Source organism: Pristis pectinata, chromosome 15, assembly GCF_009764475.1.
Source record: "Pristis pectinata isolate sPriPec2 chromosome 15, sPriPec2.1.pri, whole genome shotgun sequence".
Lineage (NCBI taxonomy): Eukaryota > Metazoa > Chordata > Chondrichthyes > Rhinopristiformes > Pristidae > Pristis > Pristis pectinata.
Genome location: NC_067419.1, coordinates 2,897,532 through 2,924,450, shown reverse-complemented (window position 1 = coordinate 2,924,450; position 26,919 = coordinate 2,897,532). Strand labels below are relative to the sequence as shown.

At 45.7% G+C, this 26,919-nt stretch overlaps 1 protein-coding gene across 4 annotated transcripts in view; it reads left to right on the top strand.

Annotated features, from left to right (window-relative positions):
• Positions 1-26,919, top strand: part of large1 (LARGE xylosyl- and glucuronyltransferase 1) — a 348,327-nt gene that overhangs the window by 253,114 nt on the left and 68,294 nt on the right. For all 4 annotated transcript variants that reach the window (XM_052030445.1, XM_052030447.1, XM_052030446.1 and 1 more), the window contains exons 8-9: positions 4,641-4,753; positions 17,777-17,902. In XM_052030445.1, coding sequence (XP_051886405.1) covers positions 4,641-4,753; positions 17,777-17,902 — 239 coding nt within the window. The remainder of the gene's footprint in view (positions 1-4,640; positions 4,754-17,776; positions 17,903-26,919) is intronic.

Below are 26,919 nucleotides of genomic sequence, written 5' to 3'. Positions count from 1 at the left end.
CACCGTACCTGTATAGAAATTTGCAAGAGTCTTTGCTGACATGCCAAACCTCCTAATGAAGTAGAGCTGCTGGCACACCTTCTTCGTGACTGCATCAATGTGTTGGGCCCCGGATAGATCCTCTGAAATGTTGATGCCCAGGAACTTGAAGCTGCTCACCCTTCCCACCACTGACGCACCCACCCCACCCCCTCAATGAGGACTAGTGTGTTCTCCCGACTTCCCCTCCCTCAAGTCCACAATCAACTGTCTTGCTGACATTGAGTATCTCTGTCCCTGAAAGTAAAGGGTGTCTCTTCCGATTGTCAGTGGGCAGGGTGCCATCTTAGCGGCGCTCCTGCAGGTCAGTGTAGCAGCTGGTTTCAAGGGGTTGGTGACCTGCCCTACACAGCGTGGCTTTCGTGATTGCACCAGTGTGTGGCTGGGTTGCGCACAGTTGCACCCAGCCCCGCTGCAGACTAAGGGGCTGCAACGTTGCTGCTGGGAGATGCTCCCTGTGCGGGCCACCGCGGTATCAGCAAAATCGAAGCTTCTTTCCATCTCAGTAAACAACAGAATTGACAAGCCAGCTTGTAGTTCTTTTCAATTTATTCACTGGATTGATTGTACATCCCTAGTTGCCCCTGGGCTGAGGAGTCGGTCAATATTCAACCACACTGAAGGGGGTAGAGTCATTGATACAGAGCAGGCTGGATTAGGGAGGCATTAGTGAAGCAGATGGAAGTCATTTCAAGGTCACTGTAACTGAAGCTCGCTTTCTTTGTTAATTCTTGATTCAATTACTTTGGATGTAAATTGTCCAGCTGCCATGCTGGGATCCAGATCAATGATCCTGGCCTCTGGAAGTAGTCCCGTCCCGTCACATCACCACGAAGCGGTGCGTGTGTGCAGTCAGCTGCACCCTGCGTGTGGGGAAGCCTGCCCGTCTTTGGCAAGAGACCTTGCAATATGGCTTGTTCTCTTTGAACCGAGAGCCACATTGACCTCCTTTACTCAACAGCAGATGGCAACCTCTTGCTCCAGCCTGGAAGGAGCCCGATTCGCAAACATATGTTGCCACCCTGATCCCGATGACCCTCAGCAGTGGAGCCTCCAGCTGAGACCCCCTCCTTCCTCCCTGCCCACCTTTCTTCCCCTCTGCCAGCAACCTCTCCTCCTCCTGTCTGCCCTCTGCTCTTTCTTTCAGGCATGGCCCACTGCCACCATGTCAGGGAGCAACAGAAGTCAGGGGAAGTCCTTCAGGCAACCACCAGCTTAGGCCATTGCAACGTGAAACGAGTTTGAAAAGCTTCCGGTGCAGAGCAACAGGCAGATGAGATCGGCCGGTGCCCAAGCGGTATTGGTGGATGATCTTTTTAATTTGTCGTGGGTGAGGTTTCCTCCTGCTGCTGAACTAACTTCTGTCGGAAGTTAAATTTCAGAGTGGCAGTGCTAATGTTCGATCAGCATAGTGTGCTGATTGACATCACAGTGTCTCTGCTCTAAGCACGCATTCACCAGACAGGCCCTAACACACTACCAATAAAGCACCAAGTGACCTTCAAATTAGTACAGGCATTGTGCTTGCAATGCTGGAACTCTAACGTCAACCATAGTTCTCTAAAACAGCTTTGAGGATAGGTTCTTGACAGTTACCATGGTTTCTGCACCTTCCTGAAGACTTTGAGTTGGCAGACACTTTGAAGACAGTTTGATGCTATTCTACACACAGCCACTTACTTATTGGAGATTCCCTTGCAGAAATCTGGAAAAGAAACCTTGGCTTATCTTGCTGACGAAGCCTTAGAGGCAGTGAAGTTCATTTTAGTGTCCTGTCTGCTGCTGTGCCTGATAACAGGACTTAGAACAGAACATGAATCAGGCACAATTCACATTATTCCCATTGGTAACTGGATAAATTGAATGGGCCATTGGAGAAGCTTCTTTTAAATATATCTAGTGCCCTTCAAGTGTAAGATCGTTTTTTTTTGTTATTGCATATGTTTCCTTATAATGTAGGAGAAGGCCATTTGGCCCACTCAGTCTATGCCACCTCAGAGCAATGCCATCAACCCCATCACCTCCATGTAACATATTCTCTCTCACATGCCCAGCAACTGCCCCTGATTCTTCTCCCTCCAACCACACAAGAAGCAGCTTACAACAGCCTATTAACCTATCAACTTGCATTTCTTTGGGATGCGGGAGGAAACCCAGGTGACCACAGGCAGGACGTGCAAACTCCAAGCAGTCCGGAGGTCGGGATCAAGCCTGGGTCGCTAGAACGCTGAGGCAGCAGCATTACCTGCTGCCTCACTGTGCCACCCTTACTGATTTTAACGGAATATTGCAATTCCCAAAATTGCAGTAAATGGGGAGCTCTCCTTTCACCCACTTGGCATTGTCCGTCTCTGATCCCTTACGCGTTGGTGCATCGAGCAAGACTTTTATGATCCTGTGTCACTCCTTGTTTATTAACTGGACTTCCAAGGATGTTAATAAAACTGCAGCAAACAGTGAGAGGTAAAAGATGTGATTGTAAAACAATACTGACCTTAAATTACAGCCAAGTATCGTTTATTGGAAGTGTCATTTGCATTCATTTGCTTGATGTAACATAAAACATGTGTTGCAATGAAGTATGGATGTCTTGCATGTGAAGATTGTAAACAGGATTACATCAGATGAAAATATGAGGAATAGGTAGTGTTCTAAAACCCTACGAGTTCTTTACGTGTGTTAATCAAATTTCAAGCTGTTATCTGACAGTTATAGATAGACAGTTCAACTGAATTCTTTCACTGATGACTCAGGTCTGTTGAAATGAATGTATCAGTTTGGATTAATTGTTGTCCTGTGCTGTGATGCAACAGGGTTGTCAGCATTACCAGGACTAGACAAGCCTACTGTGATCTGCAGCCTCTCCCCTTAGCTCAGATGTCTGATCCGAGGTTTTAATTTTACTCTAGCATTGGTCTCCTGGAATGTGTTTTCATAATGCAGAACCATTAGTGTTGTGCACACATTGGTTGTAGGACATGTATCGTCTCAGAATCACTTCCAGTAATTTATCCACTACTTTCACAACCCTATTTGAAAGACCATTTATATGAAGTGCTGTCTCCACAGATACTGCCTGACTTGTTGAGTATTGCTAGTGTTTTGTTTTCACCCAAAATCCCATTTTCTCTCTTTATTGCTGCTACACATCTATACCAATGGATTCACAGACCTCCACACGAATACCTCCAAACTAGTTCTTGCATATTGCGATCATAGAATTTCACCATTTATGTTATGTTGCCACTATTTTATTTACCCAAACTCCTGAATTTGCACTAACCAAGTCAACAACACTTGCCTCTCATTAAAGCTACATCCCAGACTGTGTACAGTCCCTTGCACTTACATTTCTGTGTCCAGTTCTAAACGATCACGGTGGGGATCGGCACGCCCGTATCAACGTTCCACATGCCACCACTCTTTGTCTTCCCCGCTTCAGACTATTTTTAATCAATTTTAGAGCCTCCATGTTGATGTCATTACTTCAGCCTTGTACATCAGCCTTCCATCTGGCACTTTTAAGAAAGGTTCTGGAGAATTTTCTGGTCATTGTATGTGGGATCTTGCTCTTTGCTTACCAGCTACTGTATTTCCTGCATTAAAGCAGCAACTGCCCTTCAAAAAGTAATTCATCAGCTGAGATGTCATGCATTGTGAAAAGTACTACAGTAATTCAAGTTCCTTCTGTCATTTCCGATGCTGAAATTCAGTGTGATGGGCTTTAGTTCATTGACATAGTGGTGCTGGTGTTCTGAGTTCTTGGTTCAGCCCAGGTACACGCACACATTGAAACACCACCAGCCACTTCCCCTCCCCGAAAACTTTCCAGATCAGAAATTCTACTTATTTTGTAATGGGATTGAATCTGATTTGATGTATTGCAACGTGTACAATGAGACTAAGTCAAAATTGGTTTGGTGCATTGGAAATTTGTACAGCACAATGGAAACTAATTTAATCTGAAGGAATTCTATTGAAAGGGAGCTAATGGGAACTGACGCGCTTTATTGAAATTCAATATACTGAAACATGATTTGGTTCCTCTGAATCAGGAGGACAAATTTAAGACCAAAGTCAAGATTAATTGGTATACTTTTATTTGATTAACCTCGATGCTCAATGAGAAATAACAGTTTTGGCTGTTAGGACAACCTAGTTGTGGCCATCCAGTTCAACGGAGCACTTCTGTGGGAGACACCAAAGAACATTTATTTGCACTAAGGGTCTTATTAGTGGCATCTAGGGTAGAAAGGGAGATGCCACTGGAAATGAAAATCAAAGAACCATAGATGCTGGAAATCTGAAATAAAAACAGAAAACGCTGCAAACACTCGGCAGGTCAGGCAGCGTCAGTGGAGGTAGGAACAGTTAACGTTTTAGGGCCGAGACCCATAGTGAGATGAATCTGGAAACTGGAATCATTCTACAGATGGAAGACTGGCACCAGAATACTGTGTCCAGCAGAGCCTTACCTGTAAATTCAGATCCCAAATTAATGGTTCGGTCTTTAATGCGCATGTGTAGAGTTGATGGTGATCTGTATTCTTTGCATTTAGATTCTTCAAAAACAAAACCGTGTTTCTTTTACCTTCTGCCAGGTGTTATCCTGCTACTGTTGGACAAGCTGAGGAAGATGAAGTGGGAGCAGATGTGGCGCCTGACTGCAGAGCGGGAGTTGATGAACATGTTGTCCACTTCACTGGCTGACCAGGTACCCGCACTTGCTCTTGTATCAGCTCAATCTATTGCGAGGAACCACTGATACATCATATGTAACTATGGAAACTTGATTATGGCCTATTCTTCAAGTCAAGTCGAGTCGAGTTTATTGCCATGTGCACAGGTGCGGTAAGGTACAGGTATAATGGAAAAACCTGCTTGCAGCAGCATCACAGGTACATAGGTCCACGCAGAATATAAACTATACATCAAATTATGCCACAACAGTGATAAAAAGACTATTCAAAAGCAAGGCAGTGAAAAAAAGAGTTACTCTCTTCTCGCCTTTGATTTTTTTGATTTTTAACCTCCTTGCATGCTCACCTCTAATTTCACACAGATCAAATTACTCTGGTTAATTCCATCAGCCTTCCATGAGTTGCATCTTTATCCGTCTTTGCTCCTTTTCTTCCCCCCCCCCCCCCTTTTCAAAGTCGCAAGGCTGTCGATCAGTGACTGCGTGTGATAAATATTGTCAGTGAGTCAAAAGGCCACAGGATGGAGTGATGCAGTGCTAAAGACGTTGGGTGGCTCAGTGGCTCAGTCAAGCTGCCCGACAGCTCCAGCGACCTGGGTTCGATCCTGGTCTCTGGTGCCATTTCAGTGGAGTTTGCACATTCTCCATGTGACCGTGGGCGTTTTCCTCTGGCTTCTTCCCACACCGAAAGACGTGCGGGTCGAGAGGCTAATTGTCCACTGTCAATTGCCCCCGGTGCGCAGGTGAGTTGCAGAATCTGGAGGGAGTTGATGGGAGAGTGGGGAGAATAAAATGGGATCAGTGCAGGGTTGATGTAAATGGGTTGGCACTGACTCAGTGGGGTGAAGGGCATGTTTCTGCACTGTGACACTCAGAGAGCAACAAGGGGAGTTGTTGGGACCATATTCTAGCACAAAGCCAGCCAGTGGTCCAAAGGAGAAGAACTTCCTCCCTCCTGTTTTTTTGGAAATTGCAAATTATTTTGCAATTTTTAACACTATAATGGACACAACAAATCTTTCAACTCATTGTTTTGAAGGTTGGCTTGCACATGCATTTTGTGACGATCATGGGGAACCATTTGCTCAGTGAATTTATACGTACAACCCACTTCCATATGACGGAAGGTAGTGGAGATGACTGAAACCTGGTTGCTTTATTGTGAGTGGCCATGAAATGCAGGGCATCAATTTTTATCTAGCGTAAGAAAATAGTCAGACTAGGCCACTCAACGCCTCAAACCTGCCCTGCCATTCATGGCGAAGCTACCTCAGGCATCAACTCTTCCTCTGTGTCAGTTCCCCATCAATTCCCTGATTTTTCTGAAGTTTATTTAGTTCCTTAATAAACCAACCAACTTGGTATTGGTATTGGTTTATTATTGTCACATGTACGGAGATACATGAAAAACTTTTGTCTGTGTGCCATCCAGACAAATCATTCCATGCATAAGTGCATCAAGGTAGTAAAAAGAAAACAGAATGCAGAATATAGTGTTGCAGTGATAGGCAAACTCCAGTGCAGGTAGACAAATAAAGTGCAAGAGGCACAACAAGGAAGATTGGGAGATCAAGAGTTCATCTTCTAGCATAGGAGAGGTCCGTTCAAGAGTCTGATAATACTGGGATCGAAGCTGTCCTTGACTCTGGTAGTTCATGCTCTCAGGCTTGCCTATCTTCTGTCCGATGGGAGAGGGGAGAAGTGAGAATGACCAGGGTGAGAGAGGTCCTTGCTTATGTTGGTTGCCTTCCTGAGGCAGTGGGAAATGTAGACGGAGTTAATGGAGGGGAGGCTGGTTTGCATGATGGACTGGGCTGTGTTCACAACTCTCTGCAATTTCTACCCCTGAATGATCCAGCCTGTACAACCATCTGGCTTAAAGAATTCCGGAGATTCTGTGCGAAGTTCGTTTGCACCTGTTTTAAACGACGGCCCCTAATCTTGTCACTATGCCCCTCGTTCAAGATTCTCCCATGAGTAGGAATTTGATGATATGTTTGGAATGCAGGATTTACATGAATCCTGAGTGACTATACTGAAGGAAAAGCTGGAGCAGGATGAAAATTCAGCATCCTAAGTAAACCTCTCATTGGCAAAGCAGAGCAGTTAATTAAATTACTAGACTAATAATCCAGCAGCCTGCACTACTGATCCCAATACGTTCAAATCCCACGTCATCAATCATTTAAATCAATCTGAAATTAAAAAGACTCAAGTCAGCGATGGTCACCTCAGAAAGACTGAATTATCATTAAAAACCCACCTGGGTCACTGAGGTCCATCAGCAGAGGAAGTCTGCATCTTTATCCAGTCTGGCCTTGGCTACATGATGTGATGATCCAGCAAGTTTGTCAGTTCAAGGACAGTCAGGAAAGGTTGATGAAACTTGCCTTGCCAGTGAAGCCCAGAACTCCCAAATGAATGAATACCAGGGCAGTTGGGTCAATTGGCTACTGGTAAATTGCCCATTGGTGTGGATTGGTGGTAGAATGTGGGGAAGTCAAAGTGAATGTGAATAGGTTGCAGGGAAAATCGGTGGTGGAATGAGTTCGCTGTGTGAGCCAGCATAGACTCAGTGGGCCAAAGAGCCTCCTCCTTTGTGGTATGGAAATATGGACAATTTCCACCCTTTGGATTTTCATAACATCAAGTGGCGGTTGGATGTTCTTGAAAGGGAAGAATGATCTTGACAAGAGTGGATGTGGAGAGGAGGTTCCTTCTCATGAGGTTCTAGAACTAGGGGTCACTGCTTACAAATAAGGGGTTGTCCATTCATGAAGGAGATGTCTTTTTTCTTTCAGAGGGTCATTAGTCTTTAGAAGTCTCTTGGAGTCATACAGCACGGAAACAGAACCTTCGGCCCAACAGGTCCATACCGACCAAGATTCCCATCTAAGCTAATCCCATTTGCCCCATTGGGCCTATATCCCTCCAAACCTTTCCTATCCATGTACCTGACCCGGTGCCTTTTAAATGTTGTTAGTGTACCTGCCTCACCCACTTCCTTTGGAAGCTTGTTCCTTATACTGACCATCCTCAGGTTCCTGTTAAGTCTCTCCCCTCTCATCTTAAACTTATGCCCTTTAGTTCTTGATTCCCCAACCCTGGGAAACACATTGTGCACATTCACCCTATCTATGCCCCTCGTGATTTTATACACCTCTATAAGATCACCCCTCATTCTCCTGTGCTCCAATGAAAAAAAGTCCCAACCTGCTCAACCTCTCTCCATAACTCAGTCCCAGCAACATCCTCGTAAATCTCCTCTGCACTCTTACCAGCCGCATCGTTGCGTCGAGGTGGCACGAGGGAGGGCAGTGGCGGGACGCGGAGTGGAGTGTCACTGTTGCAGAGGGTGTGCAGCGCGGGTGGACGGTGAGGTGCAGGGCCCTGGCAAGGTGCATTGTGGGGTCGGGGGTCCCATCTTGTCATGTTGGGGGACCGTTCAATAGTCTTGCAACAGCAGGATAGAAGATATCCTTGATCCTCTGTCTCGCTATACCTGTGGCTGGCACTCTTCTCCCTGAGTCAGAGGACGGGATGTTCCACCTTCACTCCAGGGACACACAACCACTCAACTAATGCTGGCTGACCTCTCACCCTAAAGCTCACTAGAGCACATGCATCTGAGGTGGGAGGGGGAAAGTCTAAGGGAGCCGTGCAGGGCAAATTTTTTTATGCAGGGAGTGGAACAGGCTGCCAGGAATAGTGGTGGAAGCAGATACAATGGTGCTATTTAAGAGGCTGTTAGACAGACACATGAATGTGCAGGGAATGGAGGAGTATGGATCAAGTGCAGGCAACGTGTTCGGCGCTGACTTTGTGGGCCAAAGGGCCTGTTCCTGTGCTGCATTATTCTATGTTCAGTGGAATCTTTCCTATAACAGGGTGACCAGAACTGAACACAATATTCCAAATGCGGCCTCACCAATGTTTTGTACAACTGCAACATAACCTCCCAACTTCTATACTCAATGCCCTGACTGATGAAGGCCAGCGTGCCAAAAGCCTTCTTCACCACCCCATCTACCTGCGACGCCATGTTCAGGGAACCATGTTGCTGAATTCCTCGGCCCCTCTGTTCTACAACACTCCCCAGGGCCCTACCGTTCACTGTGAAAGTCCTACCCTCAATGGTCTTTCTGAAGTGCAACACCTCACACTTACCCGAATTAAACTCCATTTGCCACTCCTCAGCCCACTTACCCATCTGATCAAGAACACTCTGAAAATCCTAATCAGTAGAGGATGGTGGAAGCAGAGTCTGATTATTTTTGAGGCAGAGGTAGACATGTTCTTGATAAACGAGGGGTGGACGGCACTGCAAAGTTTTTGTTACAGTGAGATCAGCTGTCACATTATAAAACGGCCAGGCAGTCTATTCCTGCCACAAACCTGTGAAATGGAAAGGTAGAGCGGGCAGGATTGAGGAAATGGATGAGGAGAAACAGCACAAGGTAGAGAGTGAGCACCAGTTCTGACACATTGGACTGATCCAATATAAAGGAGAAAGATGCAAGTCTTCTGACTGAGAAACTAAATGAGGTGTACCTGTCGCTGAATTGCAGTACGCCTTCTTCACCAGCCATGCTGGAAGGGTGGTTGGCATACAACGCAATGAAGTAGTTGATTGATGCTCAGAGAGAAATCAATGCAGCTACACCAAAGTTGAGCCGTCCCACAGTACAAGTGCAAAAGGATAACGAGAAATCGTAGCTTATTCACACATGGGCAGTTTGACAGGAAGACACCGAAGTGGAGAACGTCTCTGCGTAGGCTTGGATTTATTACCACAGTAAAGCAAGGAGCTTGGAGCATGCCGCTGAAGGAGGACATGGCAATTTCTAGTGGTTGCATTTGTTGAAAAGCTGTTCATTCATCCTGCAAATAAGCAAGGTTCCCAGATACACACATCACTGCAAGCCAGTGCACAGGTACAAAAGGTAATCGATGAAGCTACTGGGACGCAGGCCTCTATTCAAGAGGGCTGCAGCACCGAGTGGACAAGTCTTTGCTTTAGTTGTAACATCCTGATCAAGGAGCATCTGGATCACTGTTTTCAGTTTTAGTCCTTCCTGATATATATTTATATCCTTCCTGAAGTTACCCTCGTAATTGTTGGTTCCCCAGTTATGATGCAGGGATTTAAAGGGTTAAAATATACGGGCACATGGTACTTCATCTGAGCTTGGAAAGTTCATGGATGAGCTAATCATGGCACTGGGATGGAATAGTGGAAGAGCCAGGAGGATGCAATGTTGAACCAGCTATAAAATCAGGCAATCCCTTTTCACACAAAGGGTGGTGGATGTTTGTAACTCTCCTCCCCAAAAGGGTGTGGGAGAGTGGGTGGATCGATTACTTTCTTATATGAGGAAAGGGTATTGAGAAGTAAGGAGGAAAAATGGATAAGGTGCAAGTCAGCTGTGATATAATTGAGTGACAGAACAGGTTTGAAGCCCTGAATCCTCTCATTCTGTTTCCATCAGTGAATTGCAAATCATCCTTTGGTTTATTTTCTGACTGACCAGGTTTATACTACCGTTGGCGCAGGACAGCTTATTTTTTAATGATTACAGCATTTTCTTTTGCTTGATTTTTGATTGCTGCCTTCTGTCCCAGCCCACGTCCTCGAGCCAAGGAAACGAATGAGCCGAAATGAGGCTGTGCAAGCCGCAGAATCTGGCCACTTGCCACGGTTCTGAAGAATCCTCAGTAGAACCATTAAGAACTACTGAACTTGAAAATGAAATTAAAATTTGCAGAATGTCCCTCACCCCATCATCGATCGATAACAGTGAAAAGGACCTCGATGTCGATGTGCATTTCAAATCTCCTAGACGTTCAGTTTTGGGTATTTCCCTCTTATCTGACCCACTTTCAAGTTTCCCTCTTTCTCTCTTTCCTATAATCTGCACGGCTGGATTATGAGGCGCCTTTGAAAGGATCGATGCTGTGGATCTTTCTGCCTTTACAGCTGTGCATCCCCTGAGATATAATAACGAGGCAATTCCAATGAACATTCACACTTTGAAGTATGTGTGCTTTGAAGTATAAACCAGTCGAGGGTTCAGGTGTCGCAGAAAGATTTTGTGATCAATCGTAATGAGGCACACCCAGTTTGTTTGTAATGTTACACTTGGTACATTTATTGTGTTAGTCATTTGGAAGATAACCCACCTATCTTCTTCCAGCAGTAACTCCACATTATTGCATTGTGCATCTTACTTTTCTTTTAATGTTCTGACATATTTGTCCCCAATGGCCAATGTGCATAGAAAACACAAGTCAGTCACATATTGTTTGCACAGACACTGGCATTCATGTTAATATTAAGCAAACGCGGGAATTCGTGGACTTGGTAGTGCTGATGACCAGTGTAATGAAAGGTCTTGAATACATGAATCGATAAATCCCCCCAAAGTAACAGCAATTTATGAAACCTGCAATATCAAGTTGCCATCTTCCAGCAAAACAGAAAGCATCCTTGATTCTCCATAATCAAAGATAAGCCTCCCGGAAGATTCAACCATCCCAGCTGAAAGATATTTCTTATATCTGATTAAAAGCAGCAAAAACTCTGAGGGCTAGAATAAACAGTATGGCATTATTAAATAGGAAATGCATTGTGTTTATGAAAAATTACTGCCGCATTTTTTTCCTCCTCAAGTTCTGCAAACTGGCGTGATCTGAACTTGGCGACACAGCCTGACCTCTTCGCCTGCTTCAGGGTCAATGACTCAGAGGCCTGGCTCCCAGCAGCATCTTCACAGAAAGGTTCTGGGTGATGCCGTGGAGAACTTGACACAGTACGCGGATTCTGATTCTGACTTTGACCAAAAACTTCTTTAATTCCCTCCAGCTGCTATTAAACAGCTCAGGGTGTGTTTCTGTGATGGAATGAGAATCTGACGTCTGCGTTCGTGGGGCCAGAGGAGAGCGAGAGCAGTAGTTCAGCAGTAATGTTTGCTTATTTGTTCTCTTTATTTCTACGTGTGCCAACTTGGGCAGAACAAGGTCCATAATGAAATAAGTGATTTGAGGGATAACACGATGACGCTGGAGGAACTCAGCATGCCAGGCAGCATCCATGGAGAAAAGCAAGCGGTCAACGTTTCGGGTCAGGACCCTTCTTCAAGATAGGAAAAGGGGGAAGCCCAATATATAAGAGGGAAAAGCAGAGCAGCGATAGGTGGACAGAAGAGGGGAGGCGGGGTGGGCACAGGGTGGTGATAGGTAGATGCAGGTAAGAGAGGGATAACTATTGGCCAGGACGCCAAGATCCTCAGGGGTTTTAGCGGGAAGGTGTGGAGAGGATGATTCCTCTGTGGTAGAATCCAGAACTAAGAGTCACTGTTTAAAAATAACGTGTTGCCCATTTAAGACAGAAATGAGATGAAACTTAAGAGATATGATGGAATGTTTCTCTCAGAGGCATCTTGAATCATTGAAATTCTCTTCTTCAAAGGGTGGTGGAAGGAGAGCTTTTGACTATCGTTAAGTCAGAGGTAGATTGATTTCTTGGTAAGCGAGCGGATGAAAGGTTGCCAGAGTTGGCAGGAATGTGGAGATGAGGCTATAATCAATTCATTTGGGATCATATTAAATGGCAGTGGGGCTAAATGGTCGACTGCTCCTAAAATGAGGCTGTAAGACTTGCAGCAGTTCATTAAATATGCATGTACACTCTCTTAATGTTCTGGACCCAGGAAAAGAAGAGGCTTTAGGCACTTCCAACTCAGGAGATATGAATCATCCACAACTCAGTGGGCCATCGATTGGAGTGGATGAAGAAAAATGGTTCCCTGTGTCCTTAATCTAAAATTCAAGCATTTATTCTTGTGGCGCCTGTCAGTGTGCGGCAATCTCCCCGAGGGAGAAAAACTGACTCGTCAATCAGAGCACACAGGTCTCCTTGAAGGTGAGACGCCAGGGAGCGTGTGCTTCCTGAGAGTGGAAGAGCTGACACACAGTGGTTGGTGTATGTTCATGTGACACCAAAGCTCTTTGCCTGTGCTTAAGGGATGTTCCCCATCCAAGAAGGCAATTTGGATCAGTCTCACCAAAAAGACTGTACTTTTAACGGTGCAGCACTCTCTCGGGTGAAGTACTGGAGTGCTAGCCTGACTTAGATGCACCCAGTCCAGGAGTAGGTCTTCAACCCACAAACGTCTGTTCAAAAGGGAGGGTCATGTCATTGAAGCAAAGCTGACTGAGCATTTGACTGGCACTGACTGCAACTAACATCATAGAGTCATACGGCACTCAGACCATGAGGACCCCATCTATACTGATCCCATTTTCCTGCTCCAACCCCATAGCCTTCCATGCCTGGTTGATTCAAGTGCTCGTCTAGATACTTAATAAAAGCCGTGAGAGCACCTTGGAGACACAAGAGACTGCAGATGCTGGAATATGGAGCAAGAAACAGTCTGCTGGAGGAACTCAGCAGGTCGAGCAGCATCTGTGGGGTGGGGGGGGGGAGGTGGAAGGAATTGCTGGCATTTCAGGTTGAAACCCTGCATCAGGACTGACAGATGCTGCTCGACCTGCTGAATCAGGCCTGCACTACCCCCTCAGGCAATGTGTTCCAGATTCCAACCACCCTTTGGGTCAAAAAAAGTTGCTCCTTACATCCTCTCCAAACTTCTTACCCCATGCCCTCAACCTATGTCCTCCAAGATCAAAGTCGAATTTATAGTCATATGCACATACATGTGTGCACAGGTGCAATGAAAAACTTACTTGCAGCAGCATCACAGGCACATAGCATCAGATAAGCAGCATTCACAAGAAAAACATAAATTATACACAATTTTTAGAAGAAAGAACACAATTAAAACAAAATGTATATTTTAGTGCAAAGTGATCAAAGTGTTGCTAAACTGTGGTTTTAGGGTTGTGCCAGTTAGTCCAAGAACCGAATGGTTAAAGGGAAGTAGCTGTTCTTGAACCTGGTGGGTGTGGGACCTCCGGCTTCTGTACCTCCTGCCTGATGGTAGCTGCGAGAAGATGGCACAGCCCGAATGTTGATGATGATGATGATTTCTTGAGGAAGCAGCTCATGTAGATACTACCGATGGTGGGGATGGTTACCTGTGATGTGTTGGGCTGAGTCCACCACTCCCTCCAGCTTCTTATGTTCAATTTGGAAAAGTTTCCAGCTATCTACTCTAGTGATGCCCCTCATTTTCTGCCCCTACAAGTCCGGACCACCTGCCTGGGTATGAAAGTAAAAAGAAATCTCCTGATTGACACTTCAATTTTCTGAAGCGTGGCACATAGTCTCATACCCGATGTGGTGAAACCTGCGCCATTGAATAATTGCATGCTCCTGCCATGCACTGAATTATTTTGGTGGCCATCAAATCGAACCCTGTAGTCACTGCCACTTGATACCAATCATCTCCCTGCACCAAAGATGGATTTTCCACAGCCACAGGGAGCAGAAAAATGAGGCTGTAAAGCTTGCAGCAGTTCATTAAATTTGCATGTATGCTCTCTTAATGTTCTGGACCCAGGAAAAGAACAGGCTTCAGGCACTTCTAACTCAGGAGATATGAATCATAGACCACTCAGTGGGCCATCGATTGGGGAAGATGAAGAAAAATAGTTCCCTGTGTTCTGAGTTGAGTTAATCTAAAATTCAAGCATTTTATTCTTGTGCCACTAGTCAGTGTTAGAAATCTCCCCAAGGGAGGAAAACTGACTTGCCAATCAGAGCACACAGGTCTCCTTGAAGGTGAGACACCAAGGAGCGTGTGCTTCCTGAGAGTGGAGAGCTGACACACAGCAGTTGGCGTATTGACATTCCCTGAGAGGGGGAACTATAAAGTGTTGTCTCTGAGGGAATGAGGTGAGAGAGACTGCAATTTAATGCCACATAGGAGACGGGGACGTGAAGGGGCCATGCAGCCAAATGAAGTGAACTTAGGTATTCGACACCAGTGTTGGCAGGGTCGTGGGTGGAGCTGAAGTAATGAGCAGTGGAAGAGAGTTACACGACTAGACATTGAGTAAACGAGCAGTCAGAGAGAAACTGCTCTGAACTCTGTCATGTTACTGTTATTATAGAATATAATCACAAGCTTGTACTGATGCTGCCTGTCATGGCTCACTGCCCATCTGCAGTGTCCTGGTTGACTTATCACGGGAAGAGTATCATTGATCTTGAGGTAGAAGGATTGAAGATTATTCCAGGTATCAGCAATTACACTTACAGGGAAAGGTTTAGGAAATTGGCCTTGTAATATTTACCCGCATCATAGCAGTTGTTGAACATCAAAAGGTAATTTATTGGCTTTGAAGCTCATTCTACATGAGTGGTAAAACACCAAAGAAATGTCTTGCTGGCTGTCTGGCTGTTCTCTCATACTGTCTTGTATTTTCTGTCTCTCTCGCTCGTTCACTCACTTTCTGTCGCACGCTGTCCCTCCCGCACTCCCTCCCTCTCGCCCTCCCTCCCTCTCGCACTCACTCCCTCTCACCCTCCCTCCCTCACAGACTCACTCCCTCTCGCCCTCCCTCCCTCTCGCACTCAGTCCCTCTCGCACTCACTCCCTCTCACCCTCCCTCCCTCACAGACTCACTCCCTCTCGCCCTCCCTCCCTCTCGCACTCACTCCCTCTCACCCTCCCTCCCTCACAGACTCACTCCCTCTCGCCCTCCCTCCCTCTCGCACTCAGTCCCTCTCGCACTCACTCCCTCTCACCCTCCCTCCCTCACAGACTCACTCCCTCTCGCCCTCCCTCCCTCTCGCACTCACTCCCTCTCACCCTCCCTCCCTCACAGACTCACTCCCTCTCGCCCTCCCTCCCTCTCGCACTCACTCCCTCTCACCCTCCCTCCCTCACAGACTCACTCCCTCTCGCCCTCCCTCCCTCTCGCATGCCCCCCCTCGCACGCCCCCTCCCTCTCGCACGTCCCCCCTCGCACGCCCCCCTCCCTCTCGCACGCCCCCTCCCTCTCGCACACCCCCTCCCTCTCGCACGCCCCCCCTCTCGCACGTCCCCCCTCGCACGCCCCCCTCCCTCTCGCATGTGCTCCCTCTCACTCTCTCTCTGCCTGATTATTTCCCTGTTATCTCTGCCCCACCACCTCTCAGCCCCTTGCTCTGCTGCCTCCCCATTCCCCCCACCCACATCCTCTTGCCTCTTTCTCCTCCCCCACATTCCCACCCCCCCCCCCCCAACCACCCTGGCCACACGATCCCTACTGCCCCCACTCCCCCTCCACCTCTAGCTCCACCCGCCCTCCACTTTGTCTGACCATCCAATTCATTCTCCGTCTGTCCCTTTACTTTGGACGGGTTGACGGGGCATCTGGTGGAATTCATTAACCATTTGATGAATCTACCAATCAGAGTTGACAGCTCTAAGGTCACCCCTGCAAACAAATCACATCAATATGTGTTATTTTTTCATACTGACTCTTTTCACAAAAAGCAGAAAACTTTTAACTGAATTCATAATTTATTTAATTCTAAATGGAATAAATTTGATCTGGGTAAGTGAGACGGTATATCTTTCTAATAAAAGCAGGTAATTCTGGAAACACTCAGCAGGTCAGGCAGCATCTGTGGGAAAAGGAGGAGAGTTAATGTTTCAGGTCAAAGACCCTTTCTCAGAAATGAATAACTTTATACTACTTAAGAAAGAAAAGCCAAATCAGTCGCTCAAGTCTACTCCGCCATGTCAATCAAATCGTGGCTGATACAGACTTATCCTCAACACTACTTCCTGCTCTATCCCCCTACCCCTTGACTACATTGAGATTCAAATGACTGACAGTTTTCACCTTAAATATATTCAATAATTCCCCTCCACAGCTCTCTGGGGTAGAGAATTTCAACCCTTCTGAGAGAAGAAATTCCTCCTCATCTCCAATTGAAAGGGTCAACCGCTTATTCTGAAACAGTGGGTCCCTTGGTTCTAGAGACCCCCACTAGGGTAAACGTCTTCTCCTGTCCCCCTACTACTTTTAAATGGTTCTTTCAAACTATATCATGTTCAAAACTTGGAAAAAATTAGGAGTGGTACTGTTGATCCTTCGCTTAAATTTGAGGACGTTTGGAGTCCATTTATTCAATATTTTCACATGATATAGATCCCCTTGTAATAACCTTTCAACTTAAAGGAACAGAGTTGACGACATAATATTGCTGTTTCTACTGAGAAATTTTAGTCCAGTTTTTTTTTCTGTTTTTTGAATTTTTTTTTCCTTAGCTTAGTTTGGTTTGATATACTGTTTATAAATTTTCTTATTGTTTTGGGGATTTTTTTCTTTCTTTTATATTTTATAATAAATCTTTTTCTTTCCTTTCTTTTATATTATATTCATTCACTAAGAGGTCATTGGATCTACAGATTTTTGTATATACTTTATTGTTTTTTATGATAGTTCTTCCGATCTCTTTGTATTACATCTACAAACATTGATGTTATATATTAATCTGTATTAATTTGAAAACTAATAAAAAGATTGCAAAAGAAAAGCATTCATTCTGTCAGTCCCCCTCAGAATCTTCAATGTTTCACGGAGAGCATCTCTCAATCTTCTGAACTCCAATGAGTACAGTCTCAACCTGTTCAACCTTCCTATGTTAACCCTTCATCCCAGTAATTAACCTCATCAACTTTCTTGGCACTGTGTCCAATGAAAATATATCCTACCTTAAATGTGGAGGCCAAAACTGTATGCAGTACTTCCGGTGTGGTCTCACCAGTACCCTGTAAAGTTGCATGAAAGCTTCCTGGCTTTTGACTTCATATCCCTTGCAATAAAAGCCAACTTTCCATCAGCCTTCCTAATCACTTGGTGTACCTGCATGCTAATTTTTGAATATCGATACAATCCTGGGGTCAGATAGAAATTGCAGTAATTTATTTTAATACTGAATGTAAATAATTGTGCCTTATATTTGAGCCTTTGAATTCTTGTATGTTAACTCTATGTTTGGTGGTCTCTGCCCAAATATGTTCTTCCTGCCTCTCATTAATTCCTTCACTAATTCCGGTTTCTTTCCCTCGCCCCTTGCAGGATATTTTTAATGCAGTCATCAAGCAGAATCCTTTCCTGGTGTACCAGCTTCCGTGTTTCTGGAATGTTCAGCTGTCGGATCACACCCGGTCTGAGCAGTGCTACAAGGATGTGTCAGATCTCAAGGTAAGGGCTGTTGTTTGAGAGGTTGTGGCTGGTGACAAAGAGGGCCTCTGACAGGCTCCCAAAGGCAGATCTGATCACCAGAAAACAGAGGCCTTTGTGGGATGCTGTTACATTAGAGATGTATGCATATGCATCACAAATGTAAACCGAGTGTCAGAGCAAAATTTAAACCGGTAGTCAATAACTAAAATCAAACTTCTGTGGAAATTTCCTTTCTAAGATAAGTCATAGAACATAGGACATTACAGCGCAGTGCAGGCCCTTCGGCCCACAATGTTGTGCTGATAGTTTATCCTGCTCTAAGATCTATCTAACCCTTCCCTCCCACATAGCCCTCCATTTCTCTATCATTCATGTGTCTATCTAAGAGCCTCTTAAATGTCCCTAATGTATCTGCCCCCACAACCTCTGCCGGCAGTGACTTCAGGCTTCTGTACCTCCTGCCCGACGGTAGCTGTGACAAGATGGCACAGCCTGGATGGTGGGGATCTTTGATGATAGATCTTGCCTTCTTGAGGCAGTCCCACATGTAGATACTACCAATGGTAGGGAAGGATGTGCCCGTGATGTATTGAGCAGAGTCCACTACTCTCTGCAGCTTCTTACATTCCTGCACATTTGAATTGCTGTACCAGACCATGATGCAGCCAGTCAGGATACTTACAACAGTACATCTGTAGAAGTTTGTTAGAGTGTTCAGTGATAAGCGGAACATCCTGTGCTGTTTCCTTGTGATCGCGTCTACGTGCTGGGCCCAGGACAGGACATCCAATATGTTAACGCCCAAGAATTTAAAGGTGCTGACCCTCTCCACCGCCAATTCCCCCAATGTAGACTGGCGCATGTTTGCCCTCCTTCCCCTTCCTGAAGTCAACAATCAGCTCTTCAGTTTTACGGGCGTTGAATGAGAGGTTGTTGCTGAGCTCAGCCACTCAACCAGGTGTCCTGTCTTGCTCGGGTAAGCTAACTCATCACCACCTGTGATTTGTCCAACAACAGTGGTGTCGTCGGCAAAAGGCATTGGAGCTGTGCTTAGCCACACAGTCGTGTGTGTGTGTGTACTTGAGCATTATCATATTTAATGCAGAACCACGAACAATATTCTGGGTGAATTTTACATACTGAGTTAACACCCTTCTGTTTATTCCACACTGGGTGAGTCACTCATTCAAAGTTGGGTCTTCCTGGAGCCCATCCATAATTACCAACTTTTTCTAACTGTACAACAACTGAACGTATCCAGCACCAACTCCTGAAAGTTCTCCCAAACTACCTAAAAGCAAAACACAGCAAATGCTGGAAGTCTAAAAAACAGTGCCCTTCGAGAAATTCCAAAACTCCACGCAGAACTGATGAGGTGATTTCTGAAGGGTAGTTACTCTGTAATGTGGGGACCACAGCTGCCAATTCACACACTTCTGGCAGCAACATGATAAAGCAGCGAATTTATTTAAATGGTATTGGTTGGGAATAGTTTTTCACTTGGACACGGTCTGAATTCCTCCCACAAACAAAACCATTAAAGCACACACTATGAGATATTGCTATATTCCAAACGACTGCTGGACTTCCCTGGAAACATTGACCACACATAAGAAACCCTTTGGTTGCAAAGTGCTTTGGCACAGCTCGGGTAAAGTCATTCTTTAATGTGGGCCTTCATTCTTGGTATATTTCTCATTCATGTGGAGTTTGTACATTCTCCCTGTGACCGCGTGGTTTTCCTCTGAGCGCTCCGGTTTCCTTTAACATCCCAAAGCCATGCAGCTTGGTAGGTTAATTGGCCCTAGTGTGTAGATGAGTGGTAGAATCTGGGGGGAATTGATGGGAATGTGGGGAGAATAAAAAATTAAGAACAGGATTAATGTAGAATTAGTGTGAATGGATGATTGACGGTTCCTATGGACTCGATGGGCCGAAGGGCCTGTTTCAGTGCTGTATGCTTCTGTGAATGTGGATTTGGCAATAATTATTACAAGATTGTAGAAGGTGTTGCAGTCGAGCCCGATATTTCCTGACATCCACTTCCATTCCATCTGGGAAGGGTCAGTTGGTGAGTGGCATCACTTTCAGGACCTTCCTTAGATGTCCTTTCCTGAAGGGCAGTGAGCCTAACTGCAGTAGAAAGCAGAATGTACTAACTGGTACGTGAAGTGTGTTCCAATTCCACTGGGCACTCTGAGGCTCATTAGTTATTTTCACCAGAGATTTGTGAAGTTGTTGGCCTCACCTGGAGCCCTCTGTAGTTTCTGTCTGACTTGATGGTGCTGTGGCCCATTGTCTCGTCGGAGCAAACTCTGAGTTTTATTACAGTTGAACACTTAATAATCATTAACAGCTTCATACTTAAAAACAGAAATGGCAATAATGTCAAATCTTGACCTGATTAATCTTCTTCCCCTGCTCTTTGGTCTTCTGGTGAACACTGGACAAGGTATTTCACCTTAAACATAATGACGTATGGCGCTGAGCTTTAGAACAGGCAACACAATCATGGACTCAAGGGAACACTAGGGACAGTGACGTCCCAGTGGGAGAGAACTGGCTTCAAATTTTAAAGACTGTACTGTGTAATGTCACTACATCTGGGCAGCCGCCAAGTTTGAGTTTAGTAATAAGAGCTGCCAGCCATCCACGAAGTGATGAATGCATTGCCTTGCTTCTTTGCCAAGCTGACTTTAATTTTGTTGTATTTGGGGGTGTTAGCGAAGGGCAGGGAGGGTTGTTCGGAAATTTTCCCAGGTCTAGTTTCTTCCCACCCACCCCCCACCACCCCCCCCCCCCCCCCCGTCCCCAAACGCTTAAATAAAATCTAATTTTAGACAGAACTTGTGGATGAGCCACTGAGTTCACTGAAGCTTCAGCATCGAGAAAGGCTCGTCTCGGAGACCTGAGGGCTGATGGGAAGGAGGAGGAAGTCCGCTGAGGACACGGGAGAGGAAGGGCCACTTGGATCGGGTGGGCAGTGAGAAGCATTGCAGAGGAGACAGGGGAGGGTAGTATCTGACTGTGATGCAGAAGCTGGTCATTAGCTGTATGACCAGCTAATTTCCACTTCGGGTTTCTGGCATCTGCAGAACTCTTGCTTTACCACAACTGGGTTGGTGGTGGTGTGGGGGCAACTATTTTAGGGCAAAGGGTCGACCACCTAAGACTAAGATGAGGAGGGACTGCAATTCTTTGGAATCTTTTCTGCCTGGATGTGATCCATATCCCTTCAGAACCCTCATATTCATGTGTCGATCTAAAAGCCTCTTAAATGCCACTGTTGTACCTGCTTCTACTACCACCCCCAGCAGCCATGTTGTTCCCTGTGACATTCGGGTGGGTTGCTTCATTTTTCGCTGCCCATGCACAGGATCCCCGGTCCCGAAACCGGCAGTGATTGAGAGACAGGAACTGTCAGTTGCTCGAGATAAAGACAATCCCCCCTCACCTCCTCTGGTGGACTGACCCTGGGGTGGGGTGGGGTGGGGGGGGTTAGAATATGAATGGAGGGTCTTGCAGTGTGGTGCAAATGCAGTCACAGGAGTTGGTAAGTCGGGGGAGAAGGGGGATGCCCCTCTACACATCCAGTCCCCGCCATCCCCACCCACCCTTGCAACATCTGAGTTGGGTGGCACCTTGCCTGAGGTGCACCGACCTTGTGCGTGTGGTTAGTCCCTGGATGAAGGAGAATGGGAGACTGGCTCTCCAACAATGGCCATTCTCCAAGTGCCAGGGGACACGCATTCAAGGTGAGGGGGGGAAATCTTTAAGGAGATGTGGGACAAGTTTTTTTACACAGGGAGTGGTGGGTGCCTGGAACGGGCTGCTGGGGGTGGTGGTAGAAGCAGGTCCAATAGTGGCGTTTAAGAGGCTTTTAGATGACACATGAATATGAGGGTTCTGAAGGGATATGGATCACATCCAGGCAGAGAAGATTCCAGAGAATTGCAGCTCCTCCTCATCTCAGTCTTAGGTGGTCGACCCTTTGCCCTGAAATAGTTGCTTCCACACCACTACCAACCCAGTTGTGGTAAAGCAAGAATTCTGCAGGTGCCAGAAACCTGAAGTAAAAACAAAGTGCTGATCAAACTCTGCAGGTCAGGCAACATCTGTGGAGAGAGAAACAAGAGTTAACGCTTCAGGTCAAAGACCTTACACCAGAACTGGAGAAGTGAAAACGCAAGTTCTGACAAAGGGTCTCAAACTGAAAAGTTAACCCTGTTTGTCTCTCTCCACAGATGCTGCCTGACCTGCTGAGTGTTTACACCACTTGCTGTTTTTGTTTCAGATTTCCAGTATTTGTAGCTGTTTTTGGAAACACAAGAGACTGCAGATGCTGAAATCTGGAGCATGGAAAAAAACTGCTGGAGGAAGTCAGCGGGTCAGGCAGCATCTGTGGAGGCAGAGGGATGGTTGATGTTTCAGGTTGAGTCCCTGCATCAGGACAACCATCTGCCACCACAGATGCTTTCTGACCTGCTAAGTTCCTCCAACGGTTTGTTTTTATGCTTCTGTTGCTTTTTTTCTGAGCTTCAAGTGAGTAAACAAGTGTGTTTTAAGTTGTCTAGGTGACAAATGTGCTATTGGTGCTGTCCAAGAGAGGGGGATGAATGCTTGTTAGTCAAAGTTAATTTGTTTGGATGAGTGGAAGACATATGAGGGCAGTAGGTACAAAAAGCAAAGCTCAACTGAGGAAAACTCAGATAAAGAAGAACGCTGGAAATATTCAGCAGATCAGGTGGCATCTGAGAACGTTTCAGGGTGACCTTGCATCAGAGCTGGTTATCTGAAATCGTTAAATTCAATACTGAACCCAAAGGATTGCAAAGTGCCTTCAGAAGATGAAGTGCTGATTCTTGGGCTTATGGTGGGACTTCACTGGAACAGTGTAAGAAGTCAAACATAGAGAGATAAGATATCTATTAGTCACAGGTACATCGAAACACACAGTGAAATACATCTTTTGTGTAGAGCGTTCTGGGGGCAGCCCGCAAGTGTCGCCACACTTCCGGCGCCAACATAGCACGCCCACAACTTCCTAACCCATACGTCTTTGGAGTGTGTGGAGAATTCAAGTGAGAGACAACTGGAAGCTCAGGGTCACCCTTGCAGACTGAATGAACGTTCTCCACAAAGCGGTCACCCAATTTGCGTTTGGTTTCTTCCCTGTAGAGGAGACCACGTCGTGAGCATTAAATTGGAAGAAGTGCAGCTGAGTTGATGCTTCATCCGGAAAGAGTTTGGGTCCCCAGATGGTGGCGGAGGGAGGGATAAAAGGAGTGATGCCACATCTTCCGTGGTTGCATGTGAAGATTGGAAATGGAAGGCCTGGGAGCTATGGAGGGAACAATCCCGGAAGGGCCTATTCCTGTGTTGTGCTGTACTGTTATGGAAGATGCATCTGGTGGTAGAAACCCCTTGAAGGTAGAAGAAATGATAGAGGATGGTCAATTGAATATGGAGGCTGGCGGAAAGAAAGTTAGGGACAAGGGAAGTCCTTGTTCTGGGTGGGAGGTAGAGGAGATGCAGTTGAATGCTCTGTCAATTCTAGTAGAAGGGAAGCCACAGACATCTCAGATCTCCAAGGGAAATACCGTCCAGCATCTACCCTGTCAAGCCCCTCATTTGTTTCATTGAGATTAACTCTCGTTCTCCTAAACTCCAGAGTATGGGTAGACAACCAGACGTTCCAGAAATCAAATCAGTGAACCTTCTAAGACAAGTACGTTTCCCAGCCCTCACTGTATCTGTATTTCTATCTGGGTACACACAGATCACTTTGCCAATACTTTATAGTTTCACACTATTGACTTTTCTATTCTTGCTACCAAAATGGAAAACCTCTCCCCTAATTATACACCATCAACCCATTCACTCCAACTGTCTATATCTTTTTACAGAGACCGTACTCCCCACAACTTACTTTCCCAACTTTCTTGGTATTGTCAGTAAACTTGAATACATTTTACTCTTGTCTTTTATCCAAGTTATTAATATGTACTTCAAATAGTTGAGATCCCAGCACTGATACCTGAGGCAGCCCGTAGTTCCAGCTTGCCAACCGTTTTATCCCTGCGTTACGTGCCTGTTAGCCAATCGTCTGTCAGGGCTCATTTATTAGCCTCGGGTATTCAAGCTTGGTTCATGCAATGGGACTGGCCACCTCGATAGAGCACAGAAAGGTGGCCACAGGCAGGAACCTGCACACAAACGCACTCAGCAATTTAGACTAATCCATCAGATGTAAAAAAAAATTTCAGGCATCCAGAGAAGTATCTAACTTGTTCGCTCTTCAGTATATGGAACGAGCTGGCAGAGGGAGTGGTTGAGGCAGGTACATTAACAACGTTTAAAAGGTACATGGACAGGTACATGGATAGGTAAGGTGTAGAGGAATATGGGCCAAACACAGGCAAATGGGATTGGCTTAGATGGGAGTCTTTGTTGGCATGGACCATTTGGGCCGAAGGGCCTGTTTCTGTGCTGTACAACTCTGTTACTCAATGACTCTATCTAGCCTTAGTGAACATTGAAATACTTCAGCAACATTAACATTTTTTTTAATCTGACCAGTACGTAATACATTTACCCTTTTATAATTCAAGCTTGGCCCAACTCACATCAGTGTATAAACTGGACCAATGAAACAGTATCACATCATTCAGTTACACCATTGGTGCAGACTCGGTGAATTAGTGACCTCTCAGTGAATGAAAGTCCGGGATTTTGAAAAAGTTTGTTTTCTTCTTCATGGAAATGGTTTGGAGATAGGTTTACGCGTTCTAACTTAAGACAAAATGGAATCATCTATGTTTTCTAAAAAAAATACACGTCTTGGCTACGTTCACGGTGCATTAAGCCAGGTGAGTAGTCTGTGGAATCTTGCGGCTCCTGGGCTTTTCCAGTCTGGTACACTGTCGATCGTAGAGTTGTACACACAGCAACAGGCCCTTTGGCCCACTAAGTCCATGCTAACCATCAAGCAGCCAGATCCTTTTTTACTGTTCCCCCCACATTCCCATCAACCCGCCCCAGATCCTACCATTCACTGCACACGAGAGGCAATTTACAATAGCCAATTAATCTACCCAACTAGGAGGCATGCACGTAAGGTGAGAGGGGAAAAATCTAAAGGGAATCTGAAGGGCAGGTTTTTCAAACAGAGGGTGATGGGTACAGGGAACGAGCTGCCAAAGGACATGTTGAGGCAGGTGCAGTCACAATGTTTAAAAGACATTTGGACAGGTACATGGATAGGAAAGGTTTAGAGGGATATGGGCCAAACACGGGCAAATGGGACTGGCTTAAAAAGGCATCTTGGTTGGCATAGAGCGGTGGGGCCAACAGGCCTGATTCCGTGCTGTGTAACTCCATGACTCCACCAGCCCGCAGGTCTTCGGAATGTGGAAGGAAACCAGGCCACCCAGGAGAAACCCACATAGTCACAGGGAAAACGTGCAGACTCCACACAGACAGCGCCAGAGGTCGGGATTGAACCCGGATCACTGGAGCTGTGAGGCAGCAGCTGTGCTGCCCTTTATTTTTGGCACCCGACGAGAGCCACGTCTCACCCCAGTTGGAATAACGCCTTCAGAGCAGCAAACCCAAAGGTTGGGGTGGACTCAAGTTAGGCCAGGTGGTGTTACCTCTGACAGGATTTCAGCACCATTTTGTCCTCTCCCCTATCCTCTGGCTGGGGACACATGGAATAGAAAGGAGTACAGAGGCAATCTGACTTAAACCCAGTGACTACAAAGGGTGTCTGAACTGAATCGAAATGAAATGCAAGTAGAAGTGTTCCAAAAATAGGTGGCGAAATAAGAAATTTCTTCACCCAGAGGCAAGTGAATCTCTGGAATTCTCTACCAAAGAGAACTGTGGAGGCTCAGTCATTGAAGGTATTCAGGACAGATTGATAAAGCTTTTAGATATTAAGGGGATCAAGGGTTACTCTGGGAAAGTGGCGCTGAGATAAAAGATCAGCTGTGATCTTACTGAGTAGCTGAGCCATGCAGGCCAGAATGCCTGGGTTCAAGCCCAACACTGCGAGGGATGTGGAATCCACCAGTCTCAGTAAGAGTGGCCACACTCAGCATCTTCCAGATGAGGCCAAGTGGTACTTTTGCTCAAAAGTTTTTAAGGTCTGGATAGCACGGCCATTCAGAAAGAAACTGGGGACTGCACTTGGAAAAATTGAGGCCTTTGGGTAGACACTCGGGGAAACAAAACCAACAGTCCTTTCAAAATATCTAACACAGAATGATGAGTTAAGTGGAAAGCTATTTGACCTCAGTGGTTATCAACACCAAGCTTGTTCATGACTCTAATCCAAATGCACTCGGCAGCAAAAGCTACTCGAAGAATGTATGAGAGATGAATCAGATGAATTCTGTGCTAAAAGCTTCTATAATCTTAACTGATTCCAATTTTATTTGTAAATTTTGTGGCTAACTGTATGAGAGACTGCAGATCTGGTGATTTAACTACACGGGTTTATTCTCAAGGGCAGCAAGCATTTCATCTATAATTTCAGCAAGCGCCCTGATGGAAAGCAAGGACTCTGAACCCAGTCCAACTGATGTTTGTCAGACTGCTCTTGACAGATAATCATAAATTTGATTATGTATGGCTCGCGTGTGTGAGTTTAGCGATGGTGCAGAGAAAAAGATTGGACTGTCATTTCGAACAACATCATCCATAATATCTGGTTTATAAACTGTATGGCTATTACAGCCCTTTCAGTCACCAGGGGAAAATGCTGCTGGGACAGATGAACTGATTGCTTGAGTTATCCGGTGAGAAATTAGACTGGACAATGCCTGTTTTTTTGTTCCTACCAGTGCCCTGAGATTGGAGTCCAGGTGCATTCATATATTTATAGGCAATTTGTGCTGGCTGTAATATTAGTGACAGTATTGGCATGTGTATGCAATCTTCATTCACTGGGCTCATACAGAGCAAGTTTGGGATTGGTATTGGTTTATTATTGTCACTTGTACCGAGGTACAGTGAAAAACTTGTCTTGCATA